Genomic DNA, 20,658 nt, shown 5'->3' with positions numbered 1-20,658 from the left:
TAAACATTAGACTGGAGATATTTTATTGATATTCATTCATTAACTTTAATCAGAAGTATGCCATTACTTAACATTTGATTCCTGATACCTGAAAGCCAGTTGATAAGCTAAACATTTTAATAATCAATGAATTTGTTGCATCTTCAAAATGTAAGAATACATAAACATGCACATTATAAAACAAAACTGAGTCAGTCATGAGACAAAAGAGAGAAGTTAGTAATGGTATCTTTTTTCTGACAGTCCTGACATTGAAATTAAAGCATTATTGTTGTTATCTATCTATAAAAATTCACAAATACTTTTTACAGTCTAGAAAATTCTATTTACCTGAATACTAATGAATTTCTGTAAATTAAGAGTGCTAATTATTTGAATATAGAAATTTTGATTGAATCTTTATTTCTTAGTTACATACATTCTCAATATGAAAACATTTAATACCCAATAAGCTTTAGCAAATACAAGGATGATAACCGAATTTTTCCAAATCATAATTTTATATCATTTTTAAAGGAATGTAATCCTGTAAAAAAAATCTGCTGTGTCTCTAATGTATACATGTTGTCTGATTTTTTCCCTTTCAATACAAATGTTCATACCACCAAAATTAGAGTCAAAATGTCAGTACTATTTGATGGACAATAGAACCTTGATAATTTGCATTAATGAGTAGGAAGCCCAATACACGTGAATAAAGTTTTTTATTTAATAAATGAATTTTAAAAAACAGTATATCACCACAAAATGTACTGTATTCATTCATTACCTAAAGTTTAATTTTTCTTTATAATACTTCATAACTAGTGCGTGTACTACATAGTACGTTTTCTGAAAGTAAAATTTAGAAATAATGCTTTCGTACAGTATCTATATCAAAGTAATTCTGAGAGATGGGGGAAAAGATCATTATTTCTTGGTACAGTTTGCAGCAAAAAGATTCAACTCCAATGAATAAAAAGCACTTCTGTTAAGGCGGCACTCTCCATATGTAAACATCCATCCAATAAGCTATATTATTGATATTTTATTTTTACATGCAGGCCACTCCAATGAACTTTTTAATATCTATGACAAATTATTTTTGCACTAAATTTTTAAACATACACTACATTTAAGCAGCACAAGGCAACACCTTCAACAATTCCAAAACTGTAACAGAGGAAATGTATAGTAATATCCTCGTATGTGTTTCTTTCTATGTAGAAGCACTCAGTGATAGCAACTTTTACTGCTACAATGAAGACCCACATATCACACTGCCAGCCCATTTATTGGGTAGGCTTTTAGATCTGACCAACTACTCCACGCTGTCTGTCTTTCCTCTCCTTTGACAGCAGTCAGCACAAAGTCTTTCATAAAGGCTAGGGGACTATTTTTTGTGATATGACCCACGGGTATGGAAACAAAACCATAACAGTTATAAATTAACCATATGTAAATAAACGTAGGGAGCACTAAAGTTTACAATTGTAATCAGTCATTCTAATTATGGGAACTTTTCAGACTGGAATTCATGGCACTCAATGGAGCCAGAGATACCGACCTGAAAAGTTAAAGTTTCTATAAGAGGGGACAGCTTAGAGACTATACTGGAGACTGTGATTACTCGTGCGAACTCAGACCTAGAGAAGATGCCCTGACACACCACTTCTCGATATCTAAAGTTTCAAGTTAATCTAAAGAACTACCATTAGGGTTCAGGTTCAAAGACACAACAATGTCCACTGATGTAAACCCTAGAGAGGATTCTTCAAACTGGCAACGAGGGACAAATATCTTTCGTGTGCAAGAAAAGAGAGCCTAATGAAAGAACTAATGCTACCAAGACTGACAGTACACAGTTAACCCAGAGCAATGTGGATTAACAAAGGAATTATATCCATTACTGGAGAGTTGGTTGGGGATTAGAGTCACCTCTTGTGTATTAAATCACTCAGTTTTCTTGTAGATTTTAAGACGAACCTAACCAGTCCACTTTTTAATTGCCACAAGAAATCCAATGATGTACAACTGAAAAGATGTAGCAGAGTTTCAAAATTACTTTCATTAGGAGGCAATATTTTTCTTTGGCATATTCATCAATTTTCTGATTTATTCTATAAGCAAAATTAATTTACTTTGAAAGAGGAATTAATATGACCCCCAACCCACACCAATAAATTATAACAGTGGCTCCTAAACTTCTTGAACCATGAGACACCATAATTCCTCTCCAAGACTGATGCTCCACTAAGCCACTCCATAGCCCCTAGAACAATCATATTTATATGTATACAAAATTGTGAAGTGCGGTAGGCAGTCTTGGTGCTGATGTGAGGACTCAGGCCCTGGCCAGGTTTGCTTTTGGATTAGCTGTAAAATGGCCTGTGGGATGTCTTCTGACAATACAAGATATTGAGCAAAAATTTCAAGAAGTGGCTATGTGGTTTAGGTGCCTAAGTCTATTTTCAGATGTGACTTAGGCACTTGAGGGTGAAATTTTCAGAAGGTATTTAGGTGCCTGAAGATGTAGATGAGCAACTAATGGGATTTTAATGGGGGTCAGGTGCTTTACTGCTTAGATACTTTTCAAAATCCCACTAGGCACCTATTACTTCTTTAATCACCTAAATACCTTTGAAAAGTCACACCTTTAGGAGCCTACATGCTTTCGTCACTTTTGAAAATAGGACTTCGTCTTTTAAGTAAGGTGCTTTTGAAGATATTACCCATTGACTAATTTACCAGAGGGAGAACAAATTCTCTATATGATGGCATCCTCCTAGGAAATATTTTTTAAGCTGTTTCTCATTTGTTGTAACCTTGTTCCATTGCAGAGGGGTAAAAAATTTAAAATCCCTCTACACAAGTTATCTTACATCTCAGGATAAGAGTCCATCCTAGTTTAAAAAAAAAAAAAAAGTTTTAGGCAGCATCTAGAAAGGGGGATGGGTTCCTGAGAGTCAGGAACACCATAAACAAGTGTGAAACTTCAGGAGCACAGGAGAGGAGCTACAGACCCCCTGGGAAAGTTTAAGAACTCCTAGTTTACATGATAGTTTCACATAACTTTCAGAATTTCTCTCACATACACGCATATGCATACATAATAAATAGGTATATCTGCTTCATAAACAATTAAACCATCTACTCTTTAGTGTGGTATTCAATGGTAGGCAAAACATTGTGAAAGTTCTCATGCACATGATAAAAACACAAGCCATTCTTTAGTACTCACTGCGACTTTATGATTCCGCATCATATTATCAAACTCTTCATTAATTTTTTTATATTTTTCTTCTGTATGTGGCGTGAGCACATATGAAGTGTCAGGGTCCGGGCTGTCACACCCTCTGTGTTCCTTCTTGTTCAGAGCCTAAATAATGAAGTTAATAAAAAGAATCAACAAATAAAAAGTAGAGGTAAAATGAAAGTACTTACAGGGCCTCGCTTGAAAATAAAATCACTATCTTCATTTAGTTTGCTGTATCTGTCCTCCGATAGTGGACTGTGCTCAAAGTAATCGTCAGCATCAGGGCTCTCACAACCATTAAGGCCTTTTTTTCTTAAAGTCTGAAATACAATTGGAAAATTCACACACAAATAATACTAATTTGCCAACACTTCTTGTAAGCTGAATCATATTCAGAGCCACTGAAACTGTATAACCCTGTCAGAAATGCAATCCACTTTAAAAGACAAGCTAGGCCTTCCAAAATAAGTAGCTATGCAGGGCACCATGATGGAAGGTGCACTTAGAGGCATAGCCTTTCCGAGCTTTGATCTCATGGGTAACTACAACCTTTCATTACTTTGGCCCCCAGGAATTCCATGACCAGCCTTTGTTTTAGCTATCTGCTGATGCAATCAAGCAGTTTGATATACAGAACTAACATTGAAGGCTACAGGAAGAGGTTAGAATTGTTAGTGATAATAAAAAGGGTACTTTCCATATTAGCACAAGAATCCAGTGTAGCGGTTTGTTTGTTTTTAAATAGTGTTCTCTGTAAGGAGGATGTAATGCCAAAATAAATCATTGGCCTTGTATTAATGAAGTATCAATGTTGGTTTCCCAAATGTTCTATTCTCACTAGAAAAACAGTAAAATTAACTGTGTAGAATATAGTGAGTAAAATTTCCAAATGAATGTATTATTGAATGGTTTTAACAACATATGTAACAATTTGCCTGATTAGTTTTCTTAGACTTAGCCAGCACATATTTTCCTGGTCTTCAGTCACTCTGCATACACCATGAAAACAAGTACTGCATAGAACATGACAACCCAAGAAGAACAATGCTCAAAATACAACCGTTTTTATTTTGAAACCCCTTTCTAAGACACTGTAGTTTTCCAAATGTAAGCTTTTTTCACGTGCATATCTTCTGCGGTGACTTAATTTTAATGTGATTTCTTTGTTGGGACTTTTCCTGTTTACGAAATATGGACCTGCATCAACATCCCCTTAATGTACATGTCTCCCCACTACGGAGCTATGAAATCAGCTACCAAGAGACAAGTTTTTGAACTTCAGGTCTCTTGCCTTAAAGATCTTGAAAAGTATATTCATATTCTTTAATGCTTATTTTTCCTTGGTATTATACGTTCAGAAAATCCACATAGCAAGCAAGTTCATTTTTTGTTTGTTTTAAATAGAATCTCTAAGTTTTCCACCTCTAGGAAGAGTTTATTGTTAATAGAAAATTTGTCAGTGAAATATAATCATAAACATTTAAATGTCAGAAGTGTGTGAGAGAACAGTGGTGCAGAGAGAGTCTTCATTTGGACAGACAACCTATCTTTAACCAACTTGTCTTCTAAATAAAAAAACAACCCCACCGAATTAAAATCAGAGCTACCTGTCATTTCATGTACCATAGAACTATTGCATTCTCAAGGTTTCCTAAGCAACCTGAAAGATGTTTCATTCGGTCATAGTTTGAATTTCCATTCAACAATTGACAGTGAATATACTTTTAGAAGAAGAATCTCAGAACAATTATTTGTTAGCTTTTTTAAAAAAACTGTTATCTTCTTTTTTCAGATTAATAAAAGTATATATCAATTCTTTATCAAACAGAATAAGGTGCCCAGATCTTATGGCGATAGGATCCACATTAGCAGCTTGGTAAGAAGGCAAACTGTATAATTATCTGCAATTGAATTTCTTCAGAGAAATGTTCAGTTTATGCTATGAATAAAGCTAGAAAACTGTGTACAACCAATTGCACTTCCACTAAAAATAAACATTTTTACTTAGTATTTTGTTAGTAAGCAACAGATTGCTTAATTTCACTTCCTAATGGTAAGGCAATACTTTATAAAATTCAGTTATATGAGATTCTCAAAGATCACAGGTCATCATTGGTGAGATATAATTCCTTCTCAAATTACTTGGCATGTGTTGTGCAGCCTACACACACTGGCTGGAACTCCCACAAAAATTTAATCACTAAATCAGCATATGGGGAAAAACAGGTGTAGCTTTTTCTAACACCTGTCACAGCATTGATCTCTACTGGTCTAACCAATCAGGTGGACACTTACATGGACTTAGCCATACAAGGACCTGCTGTTTGGGACTCTGAAGGTCGGAGACTGTTATCCCTCCCAACCCTTCTCAACAAGTTCAGGCTGTCAGTCCTCTACACTTTGGTATCAGCAGGGAAAATGTTAACACTGTATAATCTGGATTACATTTAACCTTTATAATCTATAAATAGAATTTGAATAGGTTACATCTGTACATGGATCTGAATATACACACCGTGCCCAGCACTCCTTTAGGAGCAGCTGAAGTAGTATTAAATATTACGTTTTAATGAAGTAGTATTAAATATGCAAGTAAATAAGAAAAAGGCAGCCTGCAAGAAATGTACAGTGGTTATCTGTGTGAACTCCAGCCTACATTTTATACTCTGTATTATTTAAATATTGTGAGAGTTTTGATTTTTATAGTATTTAAAATTATTTTGCCAAATGTTTTATAGTAATTACACTTAAAATCTAGGAATCTCATAAATCTCTTTCTCAGAATGCCCAAATAATCAGTACAGCTTAAGTGGAGACTTCAAAATTTAATTCTCTCAATCATACCCACCAGTGCTGTCCACCAACACTGAAGTTTAGAAATTAAACAAACTATTAATGTAAAGTGTACATATTAGGCTAAATATTTAAGAATACCTTCACCCTTTTTTCAATAGTTATTTTTTATTCTGATAGTAATGGGGTTAACCCTGACTTGACTCATGAGGAAGTAAAATGCCTCAGTATCTCCACTTCAAGATTCTGGAAACCTTCACTCCAGATGGGGTTCCTGTCATTGTTAGAGAACTTAAAGCTATGGGTCACTATTACAGATAAATCCAAGTCTGTGTTTGATATCCAAAGCTCTGTTTCATTATCACCAAAACATGAACGGTCACTTTGAGGACCTAACTGATATAAAAAGACTGTCTACTTTATCACTATCCAGTAGCATAATAGTAAAAAGTTTCTCCTGTATGGCTGGTACTAACAAGTGGAATGCTGTAATCTGTTAACAAGGCCAGGCGAGGCCTGTGGGAGACAGGCCAGCCTCAGTTTTCTCACAGGCTACGAAGTTAGACATGATAACAGGCTCTCGCTCAATAAAAGACACAAAGGTCATGACTACTGGGAATCAATCTGTGTGTATGCAGGAAAGAAAAATTCCATAAACAAGTGCTGGCTCTACCCTCCATATTTTCTATGCTAAAAGTTATTACTTCGACACCGAATGTAAGTAAGTGATCCTCACAAAATTCTTTCGTGGATATGATCACAAAGGCAGAGAAATTTTTAGACCCCCTGAAAATAAAGCATGCTAAGAAAAAAACCAAAGACGACCAAATAATCTTTAGGTAGCATACAGAGATGGGGTCACACACAAAATGTGTGTATGGTACTCAACATAAAATCTTAAAGTTTTTGCACTTCAGGATAACTAGAACAAAAGAGTACTTCTTAAACTGGTATTTTTGCATACACAATTAAAAATTCTTACTAGAGGGAAGGGAAACATTTCATTTCATGTTGTGCAATGGAATGTTTAAGCATCATAAGGAAAGAATACTAACTCCTATTTTCTGGATTATTTCAGGAGTACATCTGGTCCTTACAATAAATCTGTACTATTTTCATTTTCTTTGTTGGTTTCCAGACAAAGATTTCTGAAAACCTTTTCTGATGGTTGTTTTCTAACCCACTATGCTGAGCGCCAATAAATATGTTTTTGTAGCTTGGATGTTTCTCTGCATCATATATTAGTTGATTAGATCAGAGAACTATAAGATTCTTGTCGTAAGAAATTCACCATGAGTATTTAGAAGAAACCACAGCAGGTGTGGAACCTGTATATACATTAAAATTTAATGAAAACAATAGCTTAGTTGTGTTACAAATAAACACACTGTACAAATGCCTCAACAAGCTATGATAAAGGCTGAAAACAGAGTGACTCAGAAGTTTTAAAATGGCTTTGTTCCACCATGTAAAAATAAAATATGTAACTAAATGACTAATGGTTTTGGATTGATTTTATTGTAATGACTGGTATGAGGAAACACCGTATGAGAATGTTAGTGATGGATTAACCATAAAAGGTTCAAAAGTTATGTTTAGACAGCAGTACAAATGTTCCAATATTTTGCTGAACCTTTCTCCGACATTTTACTGAAAGCAAAATGCTTCCGATACTTCTAGATAGAACATCTTGGTCAATTTCCCGTACAGGAAATACACAACACTGATCGTATCAGTGCTCACTCCATGCCTTGCAACTTGCCAAAACTCTAATCCGGAGGGCTCCTCACAAGGCATAAGAATAATTTAGTTTCCCTATTCAATCCTGGATTATGTTGCTAAAATTTATAAGAATGCCAATTAGTATTAATTGCAGTGGTAGTATTTATGATGTGAACACCAATCCAGGAGGAGCTGGACTGTTATAAAAGTAAAAAGAAAAGGAGTACTTGTGGCACCTTTGAGACTAACCAATTTATTTGAGCATGAGCTTTCGTGAGCTACAGCTCACTTCATCGGATGCATACTGTGGAAACTACAGAAGACATTATATACACAGAGACCATGATACAATACCTTCTCCCACCCCACTCTCCTTCTGGTAATAGCTTATCTAAAGTGATCATCAAGTTGGGCCATTTCCAGCACAAATCCAGGTTTTCTCACCCTCTGCCCCCCCCCCCCAAAACTCACTCTCCTGCTGGTAATAGCTCATCCAAAGTGACATTGTAGGGAGAGTGGTCACTTTGGATGAGCTATTGACAGCAGGAGAGTGAGTTTGTGTGTGTATGGGGGTGGGGGGGTGAGAAAACCTGGATTTGTGCTGGAAATGGCCCACCTTGATTATCATACACATTTTAAAGAGAATGGTCACTTTGGATGGGCTATTACCAGCAGGAGAGTGAGTTTGTTGGGGGGGGGGGCGGAGGGTGAGAAAACCTGGATTTGTGCTGGAAATGGCCCAACTCGATGATCACTTTAGATAAGCTATTACCAGAAGAAGAGTGGGGTGGGAGAAGGTATTGTTTCATGGTCTCTGTGTATATAATGTCTTCTGTAGTTTCCACAGTATGCATCCGATGAAGTGAGCTGTAGCTCACAAAAGCTCATGCTCAAATAAATTGGTTAGTCTCTAAGGTGCCACAAGTACTCCTTTTCTTTTTGCGAATACAGACTAACACGGCTGTTACTCTGAAACCTGTTATAAAAGTGTAATTCTGTTCTAGAACTACTGACCTGATTTTAATCAGCAACACATGCAGAGGCTGTGGGTTTGTAATTCCTAGAATCTAGTCCCTAGAACCATCAATTCCAACCTGAGCCCAGGGATCACCTCCTTCCATCTCCCATTCAGACCTTTCCACCATCTCTTTAAACTCTATGCTCATAAACCCTTGCCCCAACTCTAGGCCTCCTCCTCTTCCAAAGATGTGTGACATCCTCACTGTTACTGCCTATCACAGTTGCTGGCAGATTTATAACATCCGCAGTGTCCAAAACCTCCTTTTAAATCTTGTACTCTTTGAAACTCTTCCAGATACACAAAAATTCACTTGTGCTGCTTCCAAAGAAAAATCTCTGAAGTTCACAAAAATGAGAAAAGCAGCAACTAGTCCCCACAATTAGAGGATGCAAGGCCAATAATGAATCAAATGAGTGGTGAGGAGAGGAACACTGGGATCCTGTCAAGTCGCAGAGGCACACATTTTTAGTGCTTTCTCCCGTCCATTTTTAACGTTCTCTTTTATGACACTTTCACTACTTTCCTTGTGAGATTTATTTTTAACATATGGACAGCTACGATAAAAGAAAGTTAAGGTGCAGAGTCAATCATCTAGAAGTTAAGAATTCCAGGATTGTCTGCACATAAATCATCACTGCCTTGCCCAACATCACATCCTATTTTCTAGATTACTTTAGGAGAATATCTAGTCCTTACAATAAATCTGTAGTATTTTCATTTTCCTTCTAGGTTTCCAGCCAAAAGATTGAGGCTCCAAGTGCATGGTCACACCAGAGAGATGGAAATTAATTCCTCTTGCTCAGCAACATGATGCTTCTGTCTGCACAGCTCAAAATTACGTTGGCATTCCTGCAACCATATTGCATTGCATATCTATTTTACTGTCTACTATCACTACTAACTCTTTCTGTACTACAATGCCACATTTCTCTCATTGAATGAGTGCACTTCAAAATTATTTTTGATTTTATTGTATTAGCTGCATTTTTCTGATTAACCTCATTGTGTTACTTTCCACAATTTTGTGCTTTTTAATAGCTCTATGTCTGATAATATTTCTTCTCTGTCACAGTGGTGCTCATGACTCTTCCAGTTACAGGATTAACTGCTATTGTCATAAAAAAAAAACTGTTTATTGCCCCCTTTGAAATAATTAAGACATTAATCAGGACCAACCCTAATAACAATACCTTTAGTATACTAACCAGACAACATTTCCCCCATAACTCAATGAAAGAAAATATTTTTTCTACATTAGCAATTAAAATTTTACATTCTGACCTAAGCAAAAAAATGTGTATTTTAAATATAACTAATAGCAGGCGACAAATGCTTGTAAACCTACAGGACAATGATTGATGCATTTAATTTTGCAACTTCTGTATGACTGCCAAGACTAAAGCGTCACTGAAATACATAAAAAGTGTTCATACAAAAAATTAAATTAGAACACAATATAATAAACTAGATAAGTAACCAAAGTACTGCTTTCACAACAGTTACGTACCAACCTTGCAATTGAAGACCTTGACTTCTCAAAAGATGAAGTCTGCTATCCATTAGTCAATCAACAGCTAAAAATAAACATGCTTTCCCCCAACCAGCCAGACAAGAGCATATACTAAATAAGTCCTGAATACTCAACACAGTAGTCTAAAATAAAAGATGTGAGCATTTTCCTCATTTTAATTTTTCCTCAATTTCTAGTAGTACTGTAATAGTAAAAAAAAAAAAAAGTTTTTAGTATGTAAATTATTTACCAATATATTGTCCAGAATATCGAGGTATCAAATAATTCTAGATAAAGTGATGAAATACAAAGAAGTTTGGTAACGATTACATTCTTTGATCCAATATTACAGTATGTGGGAGAAAAGTTCTCTCTAGAATTCATTAACGGATACATCCGCATTTTATAAAGAAATTAACAGGTCCGAAATAATAAATCATAAAATACTGGGATTGGCCATTTGTACAATGATCCACTATATTCCATGGTAGATAGAGCTATTTTTCAATCTTAGATGCAGGAAGGCATATTGCTTGAAAGCTTATGAGTGTCCCTGCTGTATGCCACTCTCTAGCAAAAGACAGTTTCTTGTTCTAAAAGCTGGAACATTTCCAATATCTGGCAAATTTTAACCTGTATCTCTGGCTCTCCAAGGATTAAAGCTAGCTGTCAAATTCCACTGAGATACAATAAAGACTGCACTCAGGATTCAAACCTCTGTTTCTAAAAGTAAAGCATACTGACAGTTTTATAGTAGATACTGTACGCAATTTAACTATTAGCTTGAGGCACTTTTGTTATGAAACATACATTAATGTAAGAGATACTACAAACAACTGGCACAGGACTACGTATATTTTATGAAATATGAACCTCTCACACAGCACAGAAATATTTTTGAGTGTGTGAGAACAGAGAGACAGCTCCCTACTGATATACTTTTATTTCAACTTTTGCAGTAAATTTACTAGTAACCTGTTGACATTAAAAATGCTGCTGTTGACCTATGCTGGACAACGGGATTATTCATTCCTAAATGGATTCCTGGACCTCAAGGCTTAAGATGTCTAGTAACTGCCAGTAGAGAGAATGTATTGTTTCCACAGTGAATATGAATTCAAACTCTCAAAGTCTGGGGTTTTACATGTTTGTCATTTCACTTTCTACACAATTTGCTGGATTAACTAAATTATCCATCCTACAGCTATTTAGAGTTGAGTGAAAATTCATATTATTTCTTCTATTAAAAGTGCAGTGAGTAGATTTCCCCCATAAAGAAGACTCTAAGGAATTGTCTGTTTACAAGTCATCAGTGCACAGTTTTGGGTTGGTGTGTTTGTTTGCATGGGTTTTTTTTGTTTTTTTTTCTTTGTTTTATTAATTAAAGTAAAAGAAACATTTTTACCAGTGACCTGGCAGAAAACATAAAATCATTACTGATAAAGTGTGTAGATGACACAGAAAAACTGGGGGGAGTAAAAAATAATGAAGAAAACAGGTAATTAATTGAGGACTATCTGGATCCCTTGGTAAACTGGGCACAAGCAAACAATGTGTGTGTTAATAACACCATATAGAAACATACATCTAAGAACAAGAATATAAACCACCTTTACAGGATGCAGGACTCCATCCTGGGAAGCAGTGACTCTGAAAAAGATTTGGGAATAATCAGCTGAACATATGCTCCCAGTGTGATCCTGTGGCCAAAAGAGCTAATGTAACCCTTGGATGCATAAACAACAATCTTGACTAAGTGTAGACTGGTTATTTTACCTCTCTATTTGGTACACGTGCAAGTGGAATATTGTGCCCAGTTTTGGTGTCCACAATTCAAGAAGAATGTTGAAAAATCTGAAGTGGTTTTGAGAAGGGCTACGGGAATGATTAAAGGATTAGAAGTGACAGACTTATAATGATAGACTCAAAGTGCTCATTCTATTTAGTGTAACAAAGAGAATGGTAAGGGGGTGACCTGGTTATGGTCTATAAGTACCATATAAGGAACAAATATAATAATGGACTCTTCACAATCTAACGGAGAAATGTATAACATGATCTAACAGCTGGAAGTTGAAGCTAGACAAATTCAGACTGGAAGTAAGGTATACATTTTTAACAGTGAGAATAATTAACCACTGGAACAATTTACCAAGGGATTCTCTATCATTGAAAATTTTAAAATCAAGTTTGGATATTTTTCTAAACGATATGCTCTAAGACTTATTTTGGGGAAGTTCTATGGCCTACGATATATGGGAAGTCAGACCAGATGATCACAATGATCCCTTCTGGTCTTACAATCTATGAAACTATAATCAGTTGTAATGCAGTAGTATTACAGTATGATGTACTGCTTTTACATACTTGTTATAGATTAGCGGCTTCTCGCAGATAACTGACCTCCTTCCATTCACACAGGAGAAAAGGGCATTTTTCATCTCCAATATAGCAAATGCATTAAATGTTAAGAGTACAACAGATCATTTGTTAGGTCTTGTAATTTGATGTTACCCAGTCTAACACTAACTAAATGCAGCAATGCCCAGAAGATTAAAAAGGGGCACCACTTTTTTCTTTTTAGAAGCAGAGATCTAGACAGTTATCAACAAGAAAATGTATAAATATTGACACTAATACATCCCTGTTAAGTAGCTGCTCCACAGGTATTATTGTTATTAAAGTTAATGGGAATACCAAAGATGGAGCAGCTAGAGAGAGGTTACTTATGAAATGGTTCATTTTAACTGACATTTATCAGAAACTGAATGATGGTTTAAATGCATAAGGCAATAGAAATCTAAGTTCAACTCCCAGCTCAGACACAGACTTCCTGTGTGACTTCAAGTAAGTCACTTACATCTATTTTGTGCCCCAGTTCCTCAAGCGCAGACCGACCTCACAGGAGTACTGTGAGGATAAATTCATTAATGTTTGTGAGATTCTCAGGTGTTACACAATGAGGGCTATATAAGAACCTATATATATCAGGAAGTAAGAGTAAAGAGATCAGAGTTAAACTAAGAAATGCTCTCATACTGAATGTGAAACTGAAATTGTAGAGAGGAAAGCTGATCCAGTGGTTAGAGCTGTGGCCTACACTCAGGAGACCGAGATTTAATTAACCACTCTGCCACAGATTTCCTGAGTGACGCCGGGAAAGTCACTTAGCCTCTCTGTGGCTCAGTTTCCTATATGTGACATGGGGAACATAAGAATGATCATATTGGGTCAAACCAATGGTCCATCTAGCCCAGTATCCTGTCTTCTGACAGTGGCCATTGCCAGGTGCTTCAGAGGGAATAAACAGAACAGGCAATCATCAAGTGATCCAGCCCATCGTCCACTTCCAGCTTCTGGCAATCAGAGTCCATGGACACCCACAGCATGGGGTTGCATCCCTGACTATCTTGGCTAATAGCCATTGAGGGACCTATCCTCCAGGAACTTATCTAATTTTTTTTTTGAACCCTGTTATAATTTTGGCCTTTAGAACATCCCCACAACAAGTGTCACAGGTTGACTGTGCGTTGTGGGAAGAAGTACTTCCTTTTGTTTGTTTTAAACCTGCTACCCATTAATTTCATTGGGTGACCCCTGGTTTTTGTGTTATGTGAACGAGTAAATAACACATCCTTATTCACTTTCTCCACACCGGTCATGATTTTATAGACCTCCATCATATCCCTTTTTAGTCATCTTTTTCCAAGCTGAAAAGTCCCAGTGTTTTTCTCTCTCTTCATAGGGAAGCTGTTCCATACCCTTAAATCATTTTGTTACCCTTTTCTGTAACTTTTCCATTTCTAAAATAACTTTTTTGAGATGGGGTGACAAGAACTGCATGCAGTATTCAAGCTGTGGGTGTATCATGGATTTATATAGTGGCATTATAATATTTTCTGTCTTATTATGTATTCCTTTTCCTAATGATTCCTAACACTGTTCGCTTTTTTGACCGCCACTGCACATTGAGCAGATGTTTTCAGAGAACTATCCATGACTCTAAGATCTCTTTCTTGAGTGCTAACAGCTAATTTAGACCCACCATTTTGTATGCATAGCTGGGATTACATTTTGCAACATTCATTACTTAGCATTTATCAACACTTAATTTTATCTGTCATTTTGTTGCACAGTCACACAGTTTTGTGAAATCCCTTTGTAACTCTTCGCAGTCAGCTTTGGACTTAACTATCTTGAGTAATTTTGTATCATCTGCACATTTTGCCACCCCATTGTTTACCCCTTTTTCCAGATCATTCACGTCTATGTTGAACAGCACTGGTCCCAGTACAGATCCCTGGAGGACACCACTATTTACCTCTCCCCATTTTGAAAACTGACCATTTATTCCTACTCTTTGTTTTCTTTTAACCAGCTACTGATCCCTGAGAAGACCTTCCCTCTTACCCCATGACTGCTTACTTTGCTTAAGAGCCTTTAGAGAGGGACCTTGTCAAAGGCTTTCTGAAAGTCCAAGTACGCTATAATCCACTGGATCATCCATGTTCACATGTTTGCTGACCCCCTCAAAGAACTCTAATAGATTGGTGAGGCATGACTTCCCTTTAAAAAGCCATATTGACTCTTCTCCAGTAAATCATGTTCCTCTATATGTCTGATAATTCTGTGCTTTACTATAATTTAAACCAATTTGCCTGGTACTGAAGCTAGGCTTACCCAGCCTATAATTGCCAAGATCGCCTCTGGAGCCGTTTTTCAAAATTGGTGTCACATTAGCTATCCTCCCGTCATCTGGTACAGAAGCTGATTTAAATGACAGGTTACATACCACAGTTAGTAGTTCTGCAATTTCACATCTGAGTTACTTCAGAACTCTTAAGTGAATACCATCTGGTCCTGGTGAATTATTACTGTTTATCAATTTGTTCCAAAACTGTCACCTCAATCTGGTACTGTTCCTCAGATTTGTCACCTAAAAAAAATGGCTCAGGTTTAAGAATGTCCCTCCTATCCTCTGCAGCAAAGACAGATACAAAGAATTCATTTAGCTTCTCCGCAAGAGCCTTAACTTTCTTGAATGTTCCTTTAGCACCTTCATCGTCCAGTGGCCCCACTTATTGTTTGGCAGGCTTCCTGCTTCTGATTTATTTATTTATTTATTTTGCTGTTAGTTTTTAAGTCTTTGGCTAGTTGTTCTTTACAATTTTTTTTTGGCCTACTTTATACTTCACTTGTCAACGTTTATGTTCCTTTCTATTTTCCTCACTAGGATTTACCTTCCAATATTTAAAGGGTGCCTTTTTGCCTCTAACTGCTTCTTTTACTTAGCGGTTTATCCCCGGTGGCACTTTTTTGGTCCTCTTATTGTTTTTTTAATTTGGGATATACATTTAATTTGATCCCAATACTTCCTTACCTCACAAGGGCATTACGTGGATAAATACATTAAAGATTGTGCAGCACTCAGATGCTAAAGTAAAAGGGGCCATACTTGCAGAGAGAAATACCTGCCACTCAACTGTCTAGTTTTCTCTCATTTACCCTTCATTGATTAAAGTAAACTTTGTTCACAAAAAAGCACTTTAGTCTTTTAAGAGGTCTACAGTTTTCTGTAAGTGAATTAATCAGAAAAAGAAGTTTATCATATCAAACATGACTTATCCAGGTTGCCATGAATTAGACACCCAGAGAGCTCATTACAGACATTTCAGTACTAAGTGCCTATCTTCTAATTTCTAGATAGCTGTGAAAATCTGCTCCTGGCATAAACTTCTGATTCTTTGCTCAGTGACCATTCTAAAACAATAATATAGGATAACTTTTCAGCCAGGCTGAAGGCCTGGTCTCCATTTTTCCCCACAGCAGGAACAATTTCTTTCTGCAAAATCTGCAGGCATATTTTGCATCCTCAAATGAATTCTGTATGAAGCTCCAAGTAACAGCCCTTTTACATACCTTATTGTGAATGTAAGCATGTCTGTACAGCAAAGACAACCTGCTGCTGGCCTGTGCTAGCTGACTTGGGTTTGCAGGGTTCAGGCTGTGGGGCTGTTTCACTGCCGTGTTGACTTCTGGGTTCAAGTTGGAGCCCAAGCTCTGGGACCCTACCACCTTGCAGGATCCCAGAGCCTGGACTCCAGCCCGAGCCTGAAGTCCATTCAGCAATGAAACCACCCCGCAGCCCTAACCCCATGAGCCCACATTGACTGGCACGAGCCAGCTATGGGTGTCTAGTTGTTGTGTAGACATACCCTAGGAGTACACATATCATATCATGCAACAAAATATGTAACACACAAATTCACAGGGACTCAACGTAACAGCCACAAAAATGGAGATTCCAAGTTAACAAGTAAAAAAACCAGTTTTCACAAAGTTTAAATTCAATTTATGACAGCAGTTAATTCAGTATAGGGCATTTCTTGAGCATCAGTGGATCTCATTAGCACTCCATGACATCAACTCCACCCACATGCTTTTTCATCTCCAGGACAGCCTTACACCTAAACCATTCTGCATCAAATCTTAGAATAGATGTACTGGAAGGGACCTCGAGAGGTCAGCTAGTCTAGTCCCCTGCACTCACAGCAGGGGAAGTATTATCTAAATCATCCCTGACAGGTGTTTGTCTAACCTGCTCTTAAAAATCTCCAATGATGGAGATTCCAATACCTTCCTGGGCAATTTACTGGAGTGCTTAACCACCTTGACAGTTAGGAAGTTTTTCCTAATGTCCAACTTAAACCGTCCTTGCTGCAATTTAAGCCCTTTGCTTCTCGTCTTGTCCTCAGAGGTTGCTTCTTGTGCTATTCTCCTCTTTGTTGCAACCTTTTATGTTCTTGAAAACTTATGTCCCATCTCAGACTTCTCTTCTCCAGACTGAACAAACCCAACTTTTTCAATCTTCCCTCATAGGTCATGTTTTCTAGACCTTTAATCCTTTTTGTTGCTCTTCTCTGGACTTTCTCCAATTTGTCCAATTAAAGTCAAGATATACCACATCTACCACTTCCCGAAGGCTTACTACCCTGTCAAAGAAAGCTATTAGGTTGGTCTGACAGGATTTGTTCTTGACAAATCCATGCTGACTGTTACTTATCACCTTATTATCTTCTAAGTGTTTGCAAATGGATTGCTTAATTATTTGCTCCATTATCTTTCTGGGTTAAGCTGACTGATCTGTAATTTCCCAGGTTGTCCTTATTTCCCTTTTTATAGATTGGTACTATATTTACCCTTTTCCAGTCCTCTGGAATCTCTCCTGCTTTCCATGGACTTTTTGAAGATAATCACTAATGGCTCAGATACCTCCTCAGTCAGCTCTTTGAGTACTCTACGATGTATTTCATCAGGCCCAGGTGACTTGACGACATCTAACTTGTCAAAGTAATTTTTATCTTGTTCTTTCCCTATATTTTAGCCTCTAATCCTACCTCATTTTCACTGGCATTCACTATGTTAGATGTCCAATAGCTACTAACCAATTGATACTAATAAAGAAGTGCAATTCACTAAAAAGATCTGAAAGAAGAGAGTCTCATTAAAACTCAGGGTTGTGGAGTTTATTTTTTGTTTGTTTTTAAAGATACACACAAGTCTCAGACTACCAGAAAAAAATCTCAATACAAAGATTCCTTTCATAGTTAAATCCTATTCCCAATTTGGCCACTGACTCATTAGCCATAGGGGCAAGTTAACAACCTCTCTGGTTCAACTTCCCTGTCAATAAAATTGAGATAATACTGAGCCTCCCCAGATGAAGCCTATTACAAAGGGGCAACATATTGTTGAAATATGTCAAGCACTAGCACAAACCTTTCAGAAACTGGTTTGGGAAACACGAGTTGTCTAAACAATCTGAGTCTTTTCTAAGTAAAGCCCCCTTGTGCATAGATTTTAAATAAAATTCAATCTATAATGAAGACACTTTGGCTTTTCCATTAGGTTTCACAATACCATGTTAAGCTAATGCTGAACAAGTTAGTTTATTTATCTTGCTATTCTTCTAATAAGGCTGAATCAGTGTCTATCAATGAAACAGAGCCACAATTCAAACAAGCTTCTTTTAGCAGTAACCAAGTAACAGACAGGTCTGGCTCAACTCTCATTGAAATTCGTTAAACAAGGTGCTGTACGTTCTAATATCTGGCAACTGCACTATTTCAATGCCTGAAATAGATCTTCTGCAATTAACACTTTGAATAATAAGTTTTTCAGTGATGAACTACTGGATATAAACTTAGCTACAAGGTCATACTTACCAAGATTTGAACTGTAAATAATCAAGACAACAAGAGCAGAACCTTTTAAACTCCATCAAAATATCATGAACTTTAGTGGGGCAGAGAAAATAAAACAAACGAAAAATGGGAATTTTTCCTCCTAAACTAAAATTTCTTACTTCCTATTAGAGATAAATTGGTAAATATGACAATGTTGGTTAAATGTTAATTCTTAAATTGAAATTTATCAATAGGATTGGATGATAAATGTAACTGATAATTCATGTATTAACAACCTGTCATTATGAATCAATTCAAACTCCCATATACAGTAATTACGTTATTGGATTCTGCAAGAATGGCAGGTCAGGAAAAAAGATCTGATTTAATATAGCTAAAAGAAAAACGACACATACATGGTACTTTCGACCACTAGTATGTGCCTATTCTACTTCTTAGACATTTGCAACGATTTAAAGATGACATCCCAAGAGTATACTACAACCAGTTATTCTGGAGGTTAATGGCACAATCTCCACCTGCCAAAAACGTATAAAGGGTTGCATATTAAACTGACAATGTTTCAAATTGCATTCGGAAATTCAATAGCATTGCCTATATTAAAACCAAATGACAGCTTAATGCTAAACAAGGAATATTTAAAGATGATCCTTTTCTTCCTTTAAGTAAACATTAATAGGATTAACAGTGCATCTGTACACGGCTTTTTGATGATTAAGTGGAAGCTTTCACCTTATCTCAAAGTGTGCATAAAAATAGGGATGCCAATGCACACTTCATGCACGCTGAAAAGTCCTTTACAAAGGTCAGTATTATGAACTAGGCTCAGATCACAATTCAAAGAGGACTGCTGGTAAGCAGACTGTTGGTGGATAGAAACAAGTGTCCAGATCACAAGAATTACCACCACAATTGCCTCTTTTGTGCAAGTCTATGCACAGAAACTGAACTACACTACCACCTCTGGAAATGGACCCTCCAAAAAAAAAAAAGAGTTGAGGCACGTTTCAGGATGTGCATAGAAGATTGTACCACCATTCCTCCCCGTGGAAGGAAAAGGCCTAGGTAGGGACCGTCGAATCATGGAAGTCAACGAATGGCTATGCAGGTGGTGTCGGAGAGAAGGCTTTGGTTTCTTTGACCATGGGATGGTGTTCCATGAAGGAGGAGTGCAGGGCAGAGATGGGCTCCATCTTACGAAGAGAGGGAAGAGCATCTTTGCCAGCAGGCTGGCTAACCTAGTGAGGAGGGCTTTAAACTAGGTTCACCGGGGGAAGGAGACCAAAGCCCTGAGGTAAGTGGGAAAGCGGGATACCGGGAGGAAGCACAGGCAGGAATGTCTGTGAGGGGAGGGCTCCTGCCTCATACTGGGAATGAGGGGCGATCAACAGGTTATCTCAAGTGCTTATATACAAATGCACAAAGCCTTGGAAACAAGCAGGGAGAACTGGAGGTCCTGGTGATGTCAAGGAACTATGATGTGATCGGAATAACAGAGACTTGGTGGGATAACTCACATGACTGGAGTACTGTCATGGATGGTTATAAATTGTTCAGGAAGGACAGGCAGGGCAGAAAAGGTGGGGGAGTAGCACTGTATGTAAGGGAGCAGTATGACTGCTCAGAGCTCCGGTACGAAACTGCAGAAAAACCTGAGTGTCTCTGGATTAAGTTTAGAAGTGTGTGCAACAAGAGTGATGTAGTGGTAGGAGTCTGCTATAGACCACCGGACCAGGGGGATGAGGTAGATGAGGCTTTCTTCCGGCAGCTCACGGAAGCTACTAGATCGCATGCCCTGATTCTCATGGGTGACTTTAATTTTCCTGATATCTGCTGGGAGAGCAATACAGCGGTGCATAGACAATCCAGGAAGTTTTTGGAAAGCGTAGGGGACAATTTCCTGGCGCAAGTACTAGAGGAGCCAACTAGGGGGGGGCGCTTTTCTTGACCTGCTGCTCACAAACCGGGTAGAATTAGTGGGGGAAGCAAAAGTGGATGGGAATCTGGGAGGCAGTGACCATGAGTTGGTTGAGTTCAGGATCCTGACGCAGGGAAGAAAGGTAAGCAGCAGGATACGGACCCTGGACTTCAGGAAAGCAGACTTCGACTCCCTCAGGGAACGGATGGCCAGGATCCCCTGGGGGACTAACTTGAAGGGGAAAGGAGTCCA

General features: G+C 37.5%; 1 protein-coding gene across 8 annotated transcripts in view; it reads right to left on the bottom strand.

Moving 5' to 3' along the window:
* Nucleotides 1–20,658, bottom strand: part of MEF2A (myocyte enhancer factor 2A) — a 158,616-nt gene that overhangs the window by 40,273 nt on the left and 97,685 nt on the right. For 5 of the 8 annotated variants that reach the window (XM_073304262.2, XM_073304267.2, XM_073304265.2 and 2 more), the window contains one exon: nucleotides 3,221–3,358. In XM_073304262.2, coding sequence (XP_073160363.1) covers nucleotides 3,221–3,358 — 138 coding nt within the window. Of the gene's footprint in view, nucleotides 1–3,220; nucleotides 3,359–3,423; nucleotides 3,556–20,658 lie in introns of all 8 variants that reach the window. The other 3 variants (XM_073304264.2, XM_073304266.2, XM_073304269.2) reach the window with 2 other exon arrangements.

Source organism: Lepidochelys kempii, chromosome 10 (genome assembly GCF_965140285.1).
Source record: "Lepidochelys kempii isolate rLepKem1 chromosome 10, rLepKem1.hap1, whole genome shotgun sequence".
NCBI lineage: Eukaryota > Metazoa > Chordata > Testudines > Cheloniidae > Lepidochelys > Lepidochelys kempii.
Note: the sequence above shows the minus strand (reverse complement) of the source record. Positions and strands in the feature narration are given on the sequence as shown.